We start from the raw sequence: 17,586 nt of genomic DNA, 5'->3' as shown, positions 1-17,586 counted from the left end.
TATAGCAGTGTTGGATCAGCATATAGCAAAGTTGAATCATTGTGTTTTGTCAAATTTTACTTGTGAAACCGTCGCTAAAGCATTGCATCAAATCAGACGAAATAGGGGAGCCCGAGTTGATGAAGTTTTTAATGATCGCGGTTGTTTGGGTTTATTACTTCAACTAGCAGAAGGTTTGACAACTGTTAGTGAAACTTCATCAAGTATCAATATTTTTCATGAGTTTCTGTTAGATATTTTACCTCACAATCTGGGGTGGAGTAGACAATCGTGCCTAATGGATGGAATGATTGGAGATGTTAATTACATACGGAAGTGATACAGCGGAACGTCTTCTCTCCATTATTCAAGATATATCTAGCCAGCCATAAGCAATGGTGGGAGCATAGACCTAATTTTGTTTATAGGTTAGAGAACCAACACTCTACCTATTTCAGATTTATTTCTTAAAAATTTAGGAAATGTATGTTGGAGTGGTCTACCCAAGGCCCTCACAAATGTATACAGTTTTTTTCTTTGCTATCTAATACAATTACCCTTTAGCAAAAAAAAAGATATATCTAGCCGAGATAACTTGTTTTGAACGTCAAGTTGAAGTTGTTGTTGGTCCTAAGTTTCTGAAATTAAAGAGGTTAGTCAATAATGGTTACTCATATGTATCTTTACATGCCTATAGGTTCAATACAAAGTTTAACTAATACATATGCCTTTGTGTGTTTTCTTACTCATTTCCTTACTGTACAGGTCCATTGAAGAGCTGTTTGAGCAAGCTGGGAATTGCGATATTGCTGATGATTACAATGATGAACTAATTAATAGGTGAGTTAACTGTTTATTTGATTGTTTAATTTCCTTGTGTCTGAATTTCTTATTGATTGTCACATGTACCGGCCGTACCCGAGCTCTTATAAAACTCGTACTAATTAAGCAATATAAGACACTAGAAGTATGGAACTTTATTTATGTTCTAGTTTGACGCATGACATGTTGTGTATATCATTTGTTTGTATTGATGTTGAGTTTTAAACTTTGTTTTATTGCCTTGTGCAGTTGTGCTTGAATGAAAAAGCCAGTACGTTGCTAGTGAATGTTTGTCTTGCTTCTTATGCTATTTTTGAAAACCTTTATATGACTTTTCTAAGGTTTTCCACTTTCATGCAGTTTATGCTCCAAAGTCAAGGCTTTCTTTAGTCACTCGATAGTAGAAGTGAATACCATTGCTGAGATATTACATTATTATCCCGAGTTTAAGCCTTTGGAATATGAGCTGGTGAACTATGTACATGATGATATTGCTACTGATTGACTTATTGATGGATTGGCTGATGGTTCAAGCAACTACTCGACTCTGAAGTGTCAGAACCAATTTTATCTACCAGGTAATCCATAGATCATTGATATTGATGAAATCAAAACCTTTTCTTATTACATCTATTTTTTTTTTCCAAGCAGGTAATTCACAATTTAAGTAGCTACTCAGGGACTTATTATGATTAATAAACTGTTAAGGATTTGTCACTCCCTCCCCAATGGAGTCTTTGGGGTTAAAAACAGTTTTATTTTGTCCCTTTGTTTTGGAAGTAAGGCCTTTAGCTTTTATATTTATTCTTTTCGGCTGAGTATTACGTTAAACCTTGCAGGGGGAAACTCACCTTCCAGCAACCTCAATTGGATTTTTCTCGTCTTGGAGGAAATAGTGACACGACTCATAACGGATACCCCTTGTACGGTATCTGAAACTAGATTAAGTGAGTTCATTTTGTATAACCTGTTTTAGAAAGCAAGTAGAGAAATATCATCTAGTTTTGTTTTTTGTTTTTTGTTTTTTTTTTGTTTTTTGTTTTTTGTTTTTTGTTTGATACGTAAATATCATCTACTTACATGTATGGTTGTATGCTCTCTGTGTATTTATCATATTAATTACAAAGTTGTGAACTTAATATATACCCGTGCTGTGTTCCTTATCACTATACAGTATGTTTGTATTTTTCAACTTGTTTCTGATCTGTCTTTTTCTATTTTGAGCAGCTCGTCCTAAGTATGTGAAGATCGTGACCGGAGATGAAAATGGAAAGATAGATGAAGATGGAAAGATAAACTGGATTTTCTGTGTTTTTTCTGAGTTGGTCGCAAGTGGTGAAGCCTTTAACTTTCCTAAATGTGAGTATGTGTTGAGGAAAACGCTACTCAACGTTGTTGAGCATCACAAATGGATAAAGTAAAAGTTTCAAACTTCTCGGCAGGAGCTCATAGGAGCTCATAACTAACGGTATAGTGCCTACACTTACATATTTACTTAGTTTCCATGCATTTTTTTATTAATTGTGTTGGTCTCATATGATACTTTAGAGAATGAGAATCAGTTCAACTATTAAACTTACATGTTACCTAAATGAAGTAGGACAACAAAACCTCTTAATTCTTTACTAGTTGTTTTAACTTTTAAAAATCAATTCACTTTTTTATATTCGAACAACCCTGAGATTTTGACAACCAAGAAAATGTTGCTAGTAAATTTAATTTTTCATATTTTCGATGGTTAAGAAGATGTTTTAATGGTGAAGCTCATGATCTAGCTAAATGAACTTATAGATCGTTTGACATGAGTACTCTACCACAATGTTGCTTAGACTTTCAATGTACCCCTGTAACTCTATAATATATATGTGTGGTTTAGTTGCGGTGAAAAAAAAAAAAAAAAAAAAAAAAAAAAAAACAAACTTACCTGTTACCTAAATGAAGTAGGACAACAAAACCTCTTATTATTTACTGGTTGTTTTAACTTATAAAAATCAATACACTTATTTATATTCGAACAACCCTGAGATTTTGTAATATAAAATGAGTCTCCTCAGCTATATATAGATCACTTTCCTTTCTTATACTAGGTCTCCTCAGCTCCGGACCGTAAACCTCAGCTTCAACAAAGTAACCTTCTTTTATAATCTTCTTTTTTTTTTTGGGTTGAGGTCTGACGCTTATTTAAGAATTGGGAGTGAAATAAATAAGTCTATATAACCCTATTATCATGTGGAGAAAACTATAAAAGATTAACATTGAAAGTAAATTATTATTATTATTATTATTTTGGTAAGTGGATTTTTTTTATATAATGATAATGAGTTTTACAAATAATTATGACAAACGTGCAACAAGTTACGCCGCAAGTCTTTTATGATTTTGTTTTTTGTTTTTTTTTTATTGAAGTCTGACGCTTATTTAAGAATTGAGAGTGAAAGAAATGAGGGAGAGCTTACGGATTTGTTATGAGTGATTAGAATTATACAAACTGGGCTTTGGGCCTTTCGTTATTTGTTTTAGTCTCATTAACCCATTAAACATTTAAGACACATTTGTCTATCTTTAATAGTTTTGAACTCAAAGTAAATGATAAATGATAAATGATAATTTTGTAAAGACAAAAAGAGAAGTAATTTATTAGTTTTTTTTTACATACTATTTTTTATTATTATTATATTCTTTCTATAGTTGTGAAAATATAAATTTAGGAGTGCGGTAGTGGAAGTTTGCTAAAAAAATTAGAGAGGGGTGCAAGTCATTATAGTTTGAAGATTTTTCTAGACAATTAGTTATGTGGTAGTGGAATTTTTCTAATCTCAAGGAGTGCCCTATATCTATCTATGGTCACTCTTGTGGTTTTAAAGACTTCTGGTCCGCGGGGTTGGAGTGACTGTAGAGCTGGAAGGTTTACTATGGTAGCGGTAGTTTTAAAGAATTGGTGTGGCCATCTGCCATAAATTTCTCTATGACTAATAATAAATTACTTCTCTTTTTATCGTTTATAAAGAAGTGTTGCGGGCTGCTGAAAACTGTTGTGGGCTGTTGAAAACTGTTGCAGTGTTTAAGTTGTATTTGGAGATGCTAAATGAAGCTTTGACTCCTAAAATATCTAAGGCATTCACAATGTTGGGATCGGAGCTTGAGCAGCTTGTGACAATTTTTAATGCATATGAATGAAGTCATAATGTATTTTAAGTTATCAACAAATACGAAATTGGTTGAACACCATTTAAAGATTAAATCACTTGTCATATCTTTTCCACTAGAGGATTTGTTGGTATTGGTGTTAATTTTTTTTAATATTTCGTATCAATGCACACTTTGGATATGAGTCCGAATTTGTGGACAGACTTGTCCACAAACAACAGATTTCTATTGGTTAATCCATTTTCGATCGGTTTAACAGGTGTTTGGCAAGAATAACAATTTTTTGGCAGCTACTCCACCAATCGAATCGAGGTCTTGTGGACATCAAACAGTTGCTTGTCCACAAATTTATTCTGCTTTGATATATGTTGAAGGATTTCTTAGTCCTCCTGTTTTGTTGTCATCTGGGCCAAGTACAGTATCACAACAGGGTAAAGGTGATGTACTTCCACAGGGATACTATTGGTCACATATTCAGCACAACTTTCTAAACTAAATACCTTGAATTCCATCAAATATCGTAATACATCGGACATATTTGATGTTTTTGTAATTTTACTATAAAAAATGGAAAGGTGGCATGAATTTACTTTGGGGATGGTTATATGAACTCCATTTAAAATGACTCTAAAGTTACTCCACTCATAATAGTGGACTTACAAGATGAATTGAGATCTAATTTTTTGTGAGGATATGCATCACATGATGGAGAACACTCCCACAAAAAATCAGCTCAATCGAATACGTTTAACATTGTCAAAAGTTGTACCAAAATTAAAATAATATGGGCCGTTGGATAACTTCATAACATTATAAACGATTTTTGACGAGATTGTACATCTTCAAATGAATTGATTTTTTGTGAGGATGATCTATATTGTGTGGAGAACATCTACACAAAAAATTAGCTTCTAATTCAATATATTTAATGGTGGAGTTTTTTTGGAGTCATTTTAAATGGAGTTCATATAACCATCCCCATTTACTTTTGAAGCAACTTTAAAAGACTGAATGCATTCTTAAAGGTAACAGCACTGACGGTCACTCAGCCAACCTTATAGATTGAATACATAGTCACTTACAACCTTTCTTTCTCGCTCCTATATCTCTGTAAGAATACCAAGCTTTTCCGATTTTCTTTCCAACTAACCCCTCAAAGCGTAAGGAGTGGATTTCAATTACCCATATTGATTTAGTTTCTTTTTCAAGAGAAAAAGAAAAACGTTGTAGCATCCTACTTGTTGGTGAACCACATGTCACAATTAGAATAAAGAGCACTGTGATGATGACGCTTAGGCCTAAACCCTGATTGAGGATTTGAGAGGAGAAATTGATGTGCTTGATTGTCTTTTTGAATGTAATAATCTGGATGGATATGCTTGATTGTGTTAGCATTTTCAACTAATGAATTAAAAAACATGATTTAAGTTCGACAAACATATAAGACACTACAACAGTACAACATAGTGTTACATGCGCATTCAAAACAATTCTGAAAACTGCGAATAATCTATGATCATCAAAAAAATCATACCCATTCAGCAGAGCAAAGGGAACGATAGTATATCCCAATCACGTTAACTGCACCAACCCCTTTTGCTGTGCTACACACCTGAAAAAGGCGAACAGTTTCCAGTCAGATATACTCACTTAAGATAAAATAAAGTTGAGCCTTTGCTCAGGTAGACTAAAATAGGAGTAGAATCTACAAATATTAAAGAATACAAACTCACTTCACAGTTCACACACCAACAATTCTCAATATAGCGGGATTGTGAGTATGTTACATCATTAAAGAATTGGAGGATGCAACATGCAAGGCAGTTCTCCCATTTGCTATTTTCCAGGTCCTGTTAAATAGACGCCCTGTTTTTAAGAGGCACTCTCTGACCCAGAATCCGGTTTAGGGGTTTAGATATACTGCCATGGATGGATTACTTTCAGCTGAGGAAGAGAAAGTTCATTCAAAGTTGGTGGGTGAGCATGGGAGTGAAATCAAAAGTATGAATCTTCTTGGTACGTATCGTGATGAAGCATTCGATTTTACTTGTAAATTTGTTGCAAAAGCATATTGTGAAATGCATCGAACAACAAGTAGTAGTAAAGACAAGATTGCTGTAGGATTGAAGGACCGTGATTCTGTGGGTTTGTTACTTCAACTAGCCCAATGTTTGACAACCCTCTATGGAACTTCAATGACTATGGAGATTTATACCTCGTTTTTAAGTGACATTTTACCAATAAATTTAACTAGGAGATGGTTAGTGGATAAGGACCGAATCATTGAAGATGTTGAGGACGTGCGTCAACTAATAGAAGACGATACCGCTGATCAACTTATTGCTATCATCAACGATATTTTTAAAGGAGGTCCTGACTATTTTGAAGGTGTTCGCAAAAAGGCTTCATCTTCTTTTGTTGGATATAATCCCCCGCCGCCTGAGGAAAGTCAAGCTGTTGTTGATGATGATGCTCAGACTCATAAATTAAAAGGGTAAAGGTTACTCATATTTATCTTTAGTTGGTTCAATAATTAAGACATGTGTTACTCATTATTATTATTTAGGTCCATTGACAAGCTCTTGGAACAAGCTGGGATTGATTGCACTGATGAAAAGAAATTATTCGGCGATTATCTTTACTATAATAACATTGACAAGTGAGTAAACTGTTTATTTTCACCATATCTTTGGTTGCTTGATAATATACTTTTTCGACCACTTATTTTATTTTTTCAAAACTAGACTTAAGGCTGGTGTTTAACCCCTTCCCAAAAGTTTTTTTTTTCTTTTTCTTTTTTTAACATGGACACTTCATATTCTTAGAAAAATCTGTGTAGGTCACACATACACGCTGACATGTGCATACGATTTCAAACTAGGGTTTCTTCTATACTCTAAAAGGCTAAGAAAAATAAATCGATTAACGTAGTTACAACTCCATTATATGCCACTTTCATAGTTGTTTATTTGTGAAGACTTGAGCTCAAGAACTAGTTGTGTTACTAAAGAGTAGGAATAGTTTTCTTTTTAATTAGATGTGTCCTACTTCATATAGGTCGCGGTGTCGGACACTAATGGCAAGTGTATCCGTGTCATTCTGACTTAGTTTTTTGTTGTTATGAAATCTGTAGAGGATCAAATTGGAAGATAGTTTACAAAGGCCTTTGTATATAATTGGTCTCTTTCTCTCATATAGAAGGCCTTATATATGATTGGATATGATTGGTTGTGTATTATGATATGATACATATGATTTCTTACGAAAGAATGTAAATGTTGTTAACGTGATATAATTGATACGGTGAGGTGACATGAATGTTAATATTGATGATATATTATGTCAGATTGTATATTCTCATGGGTATTATGAGAGAAGTAGATATATGAATTAAATGTTTAGGTTTGGGATTAAATAATTTTGTTATCCTAGGTGATTGGGGTAAGTAGTTGAATCATTGGTGTATTTACAGGTTATTCTTTGTTCATTAAGCTTTCTATGTGGTTTTGCACATCTCTTACCACTGTTTTGACTTTTAACTATAAATCTCAATCTTGAAGTTGTTATGGATATTGGGTTGAAGCCTGATATACTTTACAATTCACTTGTTTGTGCTTACGTTGAGTTCTACACTTTGTTTCCTTGTCTTGTAATTAGAGGCTACAGTGAAATTTTTATGCGAAGTGCATTCATTATTTAATGTTAGTTTTGCTTCTTATGGTATTTTTGAAAACTGTTGTATGGCCTGTCTAAGGTTTTTCTCTTCCATGCAGTTTATACTCTTTTGTCGACATCATCTTCCAGCAACCAATAGAAGAAGTGGAGACCATTGCTGGGATTCTACAGCATTATCCCGAATTTAAGCCGTTGGAAGATGAGATGATGAATTATGTACATGCTGGTATTGGTAATGATTGCCTTATAGATGGCTTGGGTGATGCTTCAAGCACCTTCTCAGGGACTCAGGTGCAAAATTTTCTACCAGGTAATCCATAAATCATCGATGAAATAAGAAGAACCGCTTCTTCTTATTTTTGCTATAATTTGTCTCAGTTTTGCTTCATATGCTTTATTCTCGACTCTGCTTGTGTGAATTTTTCATGTTCTTTTGGCGTTGGGCATGACTTTTTGTTTTTTTTACTGTAACTAGTTCTAACTTTTTTTTTTTTTTTATATATAGGAAAAAATATTTATTTAATCTTAATTTCTTTTCTTTGTAAGGCATGACTTTATTATTTCAACTAATAAGAGTAACATTAAATCTTACAGGGGAAAACTCTCCTTCCAGCAAGTTCAAGTGGATTTTGCTCATCTTGAAGGAAACAGTGACACAACTCAGAATGCATGCCTCTTCTTGGGTCTATCAATCTGGATTGAGTAAGTTCATTCCGCATAACTTGTTTCAGAAAGCATGTGGATTTCGTAATGGTTGCCTATATTGCCTCCGTGTATCATATCGATTGCGAAGTTGACTACTTAGAAATACATACCCGTGTTTGTGTACTTGTGTCCTTATACCTATACCCTATTAGAGGCCACTTACAACCAAGCAACAACAAATGGTTATCTGTGTGGGGTTCTTGATTGGCTGTGGATGTCAATCCAAAGATTAAGTTCACTGTCTACAATTTCTACTGATCTTGAAAATGTCTGTATTTGTTAACTATTTTGTTTTTAACCCTTCGTTTTCCCTTTTGAGCAGCTCATCCTGAATATGTTGAGATCGTGACTGCACCTGAGGATACAAAGATAGACCAGTTTTCCTGCAGGTTTACTTCTAAATTGGTTCCAGGTTTTGAACCCTGTAAGTTTTCTAAATGCCAGCATGTGTTGAGGAAGTCGATGCTGAGTATGGTTGAACATCACAGATCGATCAAGTCAAAGTTTGTAATTTTTCGGCAGGAGCTCACTAAAAATGGTAGAGTGCCTAAATCTATATATTTGTCGTAGTTCCTTTGCAATTTTGGTTTGTGTATGTCTAGATCTAATGTTTGTTCTTATTATGTTGTGCTATGCCACATCTTATTCAGGAAAAATGGCTCATCTCGATCCCGAGTCTTATGACCAGTCTTATATAAGCTCGAGGGCGGCTTAGCTGAACCCCCAGAGGCCCCCAGTTGTTGGTTAAATTTTTTGGACCCCAAGTATAATTTTATACCCACTAGACCACGTGTAAATGACTCGCCTTGTTCGGTCAGGTCAAATTATATGCGGTCAGGTCACTTTAAACATTGGCCCACGTCCCCTAATGTAAAAAACTTGTTTTTTTCTCAATAATATAGGCCCATTTTAAAAAACTCGCCTTGGGCCCCTCAATTTTCAGGGCCGGCCCTGCTTATGACATACTACTTTATGTGGTGTCTTATATAAGACACGAGGCGATCGTCTTGAAGAATGCTAACACGAGATTGTCAAGAAGAATTGACTCTTGCCGAAAGATATACAAAGGGTCGAATGTGCATCAACAACTTGCTCTATTTTACAAGAAACAAGATGAATTGTGTGGGCGGTTGACTCAGAGTCTTACAGCATGCGAACTATATATGAACAGCTTAGAAGAATTTTCGGACCCTGAACCGACTAAAGCGTTTGGAATTTTGATTGGGGAGCTTAAGCAGTTTGTGAGGGTAATTGAAGATGCATCTGTGACATCATAAAACATGGCATAATAATCTATATAAAGCTATCTAAATATTCCGAGTTGGTTTTCGTGTTGAACTCCACTTCGGATGGAAGACGTGGAATTGCTAGTAGTTTTTTAGATTGTACCCTGGATGGTGTTTTTCGATTTCAAAGTTTAACGGACCAATGGGCACTTTCGTATTTGAATGTTGAAAGATTTCTGCATAAGCTAGATTTTAACTTAATCTGTCTGACATGAGTTTTAATTTTGGTAGAAGCTTACGTAGACTCATCTATTTCACACTCGCGTGTTGGTGTTGAACTGGGGTGCTTGATAAATATTGATCCGAAAGCTTCAAGATAAACAGGTATTTGGTAATTTGGTTGGTGTCCGACATTGGATGCAAAGGGTTATTCACTCTAGAAATTAATACAATGTCAATAAAAGACAAGTCCCACAAATGTAAATTAGCAACCATTTTGTACCAAGGCTCTGCACATATCAAATCCTTGGCTTCAATAGGTCGTTCCGTTTTTTGCTTCTTCCGCATTCTTTCATCAGAAGATGTTTCAACATTTAGAAGTTGACTACAGTGAGATGGAATTGGAGAGAATATTTTCAAAGCTGATAAGTCAAGTGGGCATTCAAGTAATATGTGAAACCCACATAAATCAAGCATGTAACATGGTGGAAAGTGATAACCATCTCCTTTGCACAACAATGTCTGTAAAAAAAATATAATCAATGAGCTATTGAAAATGTAAACAAAATATTAATAAGAATAAAAGGAGAGAACAATGAACAGACTTACAAGCTTCATTGTGGGTAAAGGAATTTTCTTTGACTTCAATGTTTGAAATATCAAAACCCCATCCTTAAACCCCCCCTCACCGTTCCCGCTTTAGAACCGCGCTCTAATACTAGAACCGCTAATAATTCGCTCTTACATATTTTGCAATTTGACAGAGCAAATCGTTTTCTATATTCCGATTTTCCAAAATTCCGTGTACTATCGGAAACTTTCAGTTGACAATTGACAATATTTCAGTCAAAAATCATTTTACCGCGCAATGGGATAATATCTCTGGAAAATCAAAAATAATATTTTCAACCAAAAACGATTTTCCTAAAATCTTTATGCTACAAAAAATAGTTTCCACACTAATCTCAGACGAAGTTTAACATAACAAAGTTTCTTTCTAGAAAATAATAATGAAACAATGAAAGAACGAAGGAAAAAATGAATTGAGTTGCTTGAACATTTGCTTTATGCATTTGTTAACCACACATGTAACTGGAAAAAATGAAAAAAAAAATAAACTAATCATAAAATAAGTAATAGTGTACACCAAAAACAAATAAAATTGTATTGCATGCAATATATATATAGACATAACAAATAAAGTTGAATCAATTTGAGGTGTAAAATTTAGTCATAGTTAAGGATTTCAAAAACCACATGCCACAATAATTACGATATATTCTAATTAAATTTATGAATTTTATAATTTCCAATTTTAGTGGAATAACGAGATTCAGTTAAAACGGACGTTGGCTTAAATAAATTATATAACTATTGATTTAGTTAAAATAGACGTTGGGCTTAAATAAATTATATACCAAACCAAAACAAATTACATGTGGAAAATTAAATTATATAAAAAATAACATCACAAAATATATAATAGCAATTGGAAAAAAAAAACCCCCCAATAATAATAAATATTTTCAAATATATATAATACTGCATGAAACTAACATCAAAGAACAATTACCGAGAAACATAAAATTAGATGCAAATGCATTGAACTAACTTCAAATAATATTTAACAGGAAATCGGAAATTGGATGCACATGCAAACATTAAACTAATAAACTAATCTTAAAAATTAATTAATAGACAATCAGAATATTGATACAACTGCATTAAACTAACCTCAAAAAATAATTAACGAAAAATCAAAACTTGGATGCAAATACATCAAACTAACACCAACAAATAATTGTCGGAAAATTGGAAATTGGATGCAAATGCATTGAACTAACCCTCAGAGATTAAATTACCGTTAAATCGAAAATTGGATGCAACTGTATTGAACTAACCTAAAAAAAATAACTAAATTATTGCAAAAAGCAATATTTTCAACCAAAAATGATTTTCCTAAAACCCTTACGCCACAAAGAATAGTTTACACTAATCTCAGGTGAAGTTTAACATAACAAAGTTTCTTTCTAGAAAATGATAATAAAACTACGAAAGAACAAATGAAAAAAATGAATTGAGTTGCTTGAACATTTACTTTATGCATTTGTTAACCACACATGTGACTGAAAAAAAAAAAAAAAAAAAAAAAAAAAACTAATCATAAAATAAGTAATAGTGTACACTAAAAACAAATAAAATTGTATTGTATGCACTATATATATGGGTCTAATAAATAAAGTTGAATCAATTTAAGGTGTAAAATTTAGTCATTGTTAAGGATTTCAAAAACCACAGGCCACAATAATTACGACATATTCTAATTAAATTTATGAATTTTATAATTTCCAATTTTAGCGGAATAATGAGATTCAGTTAAAACGGATGTTGGCTTAAATAATTTATATAACTATTGATTTAGTTAAAGTAGACGTTGGGCTTAAATAAATTATATATCAAACCAAACCAAACCAAATTACATATGGAAAATTAAATTATACAAAAAATAATATCACAAAATATATAATAGAAACTGGAAAAAAAAACCCCCAATAATAACAAATATTTTCAAATATATATAATACTACATGAAACTAACGTCAAAGAACAATTAATGAGAAACAGAAAACTAGATGCAAATACATTGAACTAATCTCAAATAATATTTAATGGGAAATCGGAAATTGGATGCACATGCAAGTATTAAACTAACCTCAAAGAATAAATAACGGGAAATCAAAACTTGAATGCACATACATCAAACTAACATCAACAAATAATTATCGGGAAATCGGAAACTGGATGCAAATGCATTGAACTAACCCTCAGAGATTAAATTATCGGGAAATCGGAAACTGGATGCAACTGTATTGAACTAACCTAAAAAAAATAACTATAAATTGGAAACAGGATGCAAATGCGTGAAACTAATCTTTACAAATAATTAATGGGAAATCGAAAATTGGATGCAACTACACTAAACTAATTTTAAAAAATAAATTTGATACAAATGCATTGAACTAACCTCAAGAAATAATTAACGGAAAATCAGAAATTGGATGCAAATTCATTGAACTAACCTCAAATAATAATTAACGGGAAATCAGAAACTAGATGCAAATACAACCTCATCGAATAATAAACGAGAAATCGGAAACTGGCCGGATGCAAATGTATTCAACTAATCTAAAAAAATGATTAACGGAAAATCAGAAACTAGATGCAAATGCATTTAACTGAGCTTGAAGAATAATTAGTAGTAAATTGGAAATTGGATGCAAATGCATTAAACTACAAAGAAAGAATAATTAACAAGAAATCGAAACCGGATGCAAACCGCATTGAACTAACCTCAAAAAATAAATAATAGAAAATCAGAAATTAGATACAAATGCATTGAACTAACCTCAAAATATAGTTGTGTTATATGTTGTGGGAATGTCTCGATAAGTATAGTTTTGCATTTAAAACGGTGTTTATCTAATCTTTTTTCAGATAATTAGGAACACCTTGCTATTCAAGTAGCTTCAATACTTAACTTTTATCTTATTAGACAATTTCATAAAACTTCAATCAAACTTCTATTATTAAACAATAAATGAAGTTGAAAGGTTTTATCAATGGCGAAGTTATTTTTTTAATAGAGAGTGCATTGAGGTTTTCATGTTATAAGAAATTTGGATGAGTGAGCAATATAATATCTCAGATATAATAGTTATGCATATATAGTTGAATATATTTTTCAGAATAATTAATATGACAGACCCGTTAAGTAGATAATCTTTGAAGATCTCACATAGTGAGTCGTATATAATTTAAAGAATAATTAACGGAAAATCGAAACCCGATAATGTTTGATGATCCAATATAGTAAATCAAGCATAATTTATTTTATGTCATGTTTTGCAAGGACACTACATATGGATAAGTAGAAAGTTGGTATTACACACCACATTGGATAATTAAAATGAAATCGAAAACTGGATTCAAATACATTGAACTGAGCTCAAAGAGTAATTAACGGAAAATTTAAAATTTTATGCAAATGCAATAAACTAAACTAAAAAAGTAATTAATTAGAAATCGGAAACTGGATGCAACTGTATTAAACTAACGTCAGAGAATAACTAATGGGAAATTAGAAATTGGATGCAAATATTTGAAAAATATTTAACAGTAAATTGGAAACGGTATACAAAAATGCATCAAACAAACCTCAAATAATAATTAACGATGAATCAGAAACTGGATGCAAATGTATTGAACTAACCTCAAAATATAATTAACAAGAAATCAAAAACCAAATGCAACTGCATTGAACTAACCTCATAGAATAGTTGACGGGGAATCAGAAACTACATGCAAATACATTAAAATAACCTCAAAGAATAGTTAACGGGAAATCAGAAATCGGATGAAATTGCATCGAACTAATTAAAATCTCAAAGCATAAATAATCATAAATCATAAACTAGATACATATGTATTGAACTAACCTTAAAGAGTTATAAATGAAAAATCAAAAGTTGTATGCAAATATAATGAACTAATCTAAAGACTAATTAACTAATATAGAAACATAAAAAATGGATGCAAATGCAATCAACTAACAACATCAATGAATAATTAACGAGAAATCATAAATTTGATGCAACCGCATTGAACAAATCTCAAAAATAATTAATGAAAATCGAAACTTTTTTGCGCAAAATGCATTAAACTAACCTCAAAAATTAATTAATGGAAAATCGAAATTGGATGCAACCGCATTGAACTAACCTCAAAGAATAATTAACGGAAAATAGAAAACTGGATATAAATGCATTAAACTAAAATCATATATTAACTAACAGTGGGAAATCAGAAATTGGATGTAATATCCTTGATGAATATTTTACTGAAAATCGTAAAACTAGATGCAAAATGCATTAAAAATAACCTTAAAGAATAGTTAACTAGAAATCAAAACCGGATGTAACTACATCAACTACCCTCAAAGCATAAATAACTGGAAATTGATTGGAAACTAGATGCTAACTAACTAACAAAAATAATTAACGGAAATCGAAACCGGATTGATGTATTAAACTAACCTTAAAGAGTAATTAACGGAAAATTGAACCTTAATGCAAATGCAATTAACTAATCTCAAAGAGTCATTAACGAAACATTGAGAACTAGATGGAACTGCACTGAATTAATTTTAATGAATAACTAACGGAAAATCGTAAACTTGGTGCAACTGTACTAAACTAACCTCAAATAATAATTAATGGGAAATAAAAAACTTGATACAACTACATTGAATTAACCTCAAAGAATAATTAATGAAAAATCGAAAACTAGATCCAACTACATACATTGAACTAGCCTCAAAGAATAATTAACGTAAAATTAGAAACTTGATGCAAATGCATTGAACTAACCTCAAAATATAGTTGTATTATATATAGGGAGAATATAATATCTCGACAAGTATAGTTTTGCATTTTAAGTAGTACTTATTATAATTATTTTATTATGATTGAGAATGTCTTGCTATTTAAGTAGCTTCAATATCATCTTCGCCACATTGAGCATTCTCACAAAATTTTAATCAAACTTCTATTATTAAACATAACAACTAAAATAAATCGACGGGTTTTACCAAGATTTGGTGCTTTCGTTTGATAGAGAGTGGTGCAAAAAATTTAAACAAGTGATTAATATAATTTTCATATCTCATAGCTATGAATAGTTGTTAATATTTTTTAGAATAATTTAATATAACGACACCCGTTCGTAGGACGGGTTCGAAAGCTATTTTAACTATATGAGCCGAGCTCAAACTTAATTTAAAACTCGTGTACCTTTACTCGCATGTGACATGGTTGATGGTCCCAACTCCTAACGTCTTTTAAGCAAAAGGGCATGTAAATAAGTTATGCGTGATTCATGTGTTTGTTGCATATATTCAATACCATGGTCTAGCTGTAGATTTTTCCATTGTGTCTAGAAATTATGGATTTAATGTGAAAGCCACTTAATTCCTTCATTATTCGATATTGTAAGCGAGTTCGCAATACGATTTGTATAAATCAACTGATTTTTAATTACAAATTTTTCATGAATGTTGAATGAGGAGTTGAAGATTGGCCTTTTCTTCTCTCTTGGTTTCAAATTAATTTGATTTTTTTTTTCAATAAGTAAAATTAATTTGAATTGATGCAAACACAACATAAACTTCACACTGGCTAAAACACTACATAGCTAAAAAAAAAATTAGTGAAGACTAGATAGCTAAACTCGATCATAACTCATAAGAGGTAAATTAATACATAAACGCATTCTAAAATCAGCTACACTATCTAGTCTTTACCATATATTTTCTTCACTGTTGTAGCTATCATCATCTTTATTATCATCACCAGGCAACGTGAGATGAATTGCGGTTGCTAAATACTCGGTTACTATATATTCATTCAGCTGAAGTTCATCAGACATCGTGTTTTCCTTAGTCTCAAGCTTTTGGTCTGTAGGTGGAATGCCACGTTCTTTCTCGATCAATTCCTTCAAATCTAACACCGTTTTATCACTAGAAATCTGTAACACCAAGAAATCAGCAACACCATAAATTTGAAATTCAACATTTCGAATTGAAATCTTAGTGTGAATTTTTACTTCTGGATATATCTCAAGATCTAATTCATTTAAATCCTTATCATTATCAAGCATCAGAATTTCTCGATGAACTAGGATCTGTTGATCATATGGTATGTTGTGGTGCTGTTCGATATGAGATTTTAGATTAGCAATTGTCTTTATTCCATCTTCCTCTACTTCATGTGACTTGCCGGAGTTGATTAACTTAATAGTGAGATTCACCATTCTATATGGTTAATTCAAATGACTGAAATGAGTACAGATATTGAAAAGTTGTATATACAAACTTTCAACTCCTATCATTGATATATACATAGACTAGCATGCAATCCTACCTATCGTGCATGAAATTGTTGTTCTCATCTAGTCATGTACAGAAATACAGTTTGCGTGCGCTTCATGCATGTGTTTGTTGCATGTCCTTTTTTGAGTATCTAGAAACTCATGCTAATTACGGCCTTAATATGGGCCGAATGATGACCAGGTTGAGTTCAAAAAAGGATTTAGGCCTTTACCCTCCAATACTCATTGGGCCTGCACAAGCCCATGTAGCAACGCCATATGAGCAAAGAGAAGAAACAAAGAAACCATAAACAATGGAAGAAAAGAAGACAATCCCAGAAACACAGAAAGAAGAAGAAGAAGAAGAAGAAGACTGGGGATCAAAAGCATGGAAACTTATAACGAAAGTAAGAGAGAAAGCACCATTAATCCAATGCATAACAAACTATGTATCAATGGATATAATGGCAAACACACTGTTAGCTTCTGGTGCATCACCAGCTATGCTTCATTCTATAAATGAAATATCAGACTTCACTCCACATGTTCATGCTCTTTGTATTAATATTGGTACACTCTCTCCTGACTGGCTTCCTTCTATGAAATCTTCTGCTACTTTAGCTACTCAGTTGAATATTCCTTGGGTTCTTGATCCTGTTGCGGTTTCAGCATCCGATTTTCGACTTAAAGCTTGTCTTCAACTTGTTGGCCTTAAGCCTGTTGTTATTAGAGGGAATGCTTCTGAGATTCTTGCGCTTTCCACCGCTTCCGTAGGTTCTGATAAGGTAGTTTTACTTTGATGACGAAAAATTATGTTTATTGTTGATTTTTACTATAAATATGTGGTCTTTGATGCTATTACTATAATTGGTAATAAAGAGGATGAGTA

General features: G+C 32.4%; 2 protein-coding genes and 1 pseudogene across 4 annotated transcripts; 2 read left to right on the top strand and 1 right to left on the bottom strand.

Moving 5' to 3' along the window:
* Positions 1 to 5,755: 5,755 nt before the first annotated feature.
* Positions 5,756 to 9,815, top strand: LOC147500466 (uncharacterized). 3 transcript variants are annotated; one of them, XM_086562090.1, is made up of 8 exons: positions 5,756 to 6,442; positions 6,515 to 6,607; positions 7,722 to 7,933; positions 8,218 to 8,325; positions 8,651 to 8,717; positions 8,817 to 8,866; positions 8,979 to 9,013; positions 9,291 to 9,815. In XM_086562090.1, exons 1-8 carry the CDS (start codon positions 5,874 to 5,876, stop codon positions 9,603 to 9,605), a joined length of 1,449 nt encoding a protein of 482 aa, XP_086418216.1. In that variant the 5' UTR covers positions 5,756 to 5,873; the 3' UTR covers positions 9,606 to 9,815. The 3 variants fall into 3 exon arrangements, with proteins under 3 accessions (XP_086418216.1, XP_086418215.1, XP_086418217.1); XM_086562089.1 differs by having other exon boundaries at positions 5,763 to 6,442; positions 8,651 to 8,866; XM_086562091.1 differs by lacking the exon at positions 8,979 to 9,013 and having other exon boundaries at positions 5,763 to 6,442; positions 8,651 to 8,871; positions 9,272 to 9,815.
* Positions 9,816 to 16,127: 6,312 nt separating this feature from the next.
* Positions 16,128 to 16,640, bottom strand: LOC147500465 (ubiquitin-like domain-containing protein). Its single transcript, XM_086563646.1, has one exon. It carries the CDS (start codon positions 16,638 to 16,640, stop codon positions 16,128 to 16,130), a length of 513 nt encoding a protein of 170 aa, XP_086419772.1.
* Positions 16,641 to 16,989: 349 nt separating this feature from the next.
* On the top strand, positions 16,990 to 17,520 carry LOC147500464 (hydroxyethylthiazole kinase pseudogene; annotated as a pseudogene).
* The last annotated feature ends 66 nt before the right edge of the window (positions 17,521 to 17,586 follow it).

Source organism: Coptis chinensis, chromosome 5 (genome assembly GCF_015680905.1).
Source record: "Coptis chinensis isolate HL-2020 chromosome 5, ASM1568090v1, whole genome shotgun sequence".
Lineage (NCBI taxonomy): Eukaryota > Viridiplantae > Streptophyta > Magnoliopsida > Ranunculales > Ranunculaceae > Coptis > Coptis chinensis.
Note: the sequence above shows the minus strand (reverse complement) of the source record. Positions and strands in the feature narration are given on the sequence as shown.

What these genes read in the sequence shown, in the direction of transcription:
- LOC147500465 (XM_086563646.1), bottom strand. Translation starts at nt 16,640, where the DNA reads ATGGTGAATCTCACTATTAAGTTAATCAACTCCGGCAAGTCACATGAA.
- LOC147500466 (XM_086562089.1), top strand. Translation starts at nt 5,874, where the DNA reads ATGGATGGATTACTTTCAGCTGAGGAAGAGAAAGTTCATTCAAAGTTG. An exon ending in TACTATAATAACATTGACAA is followed by an intron (nt 6,608 to 7,721) that starts GTGAGTAAACTG and finishes TCTTCCATGCAG; the next exon opens with TTTATACTCTTTTGTCGACA. An exon ending in GCAGGAGCTCACTAAAAATG is followed by an intron (nt 8,867 to 8,978) that starts GTAGAGTGCCTA and finishes CATCTTATTCAG; the next exon opens with GAAAAATGGCTCATCTCGAT.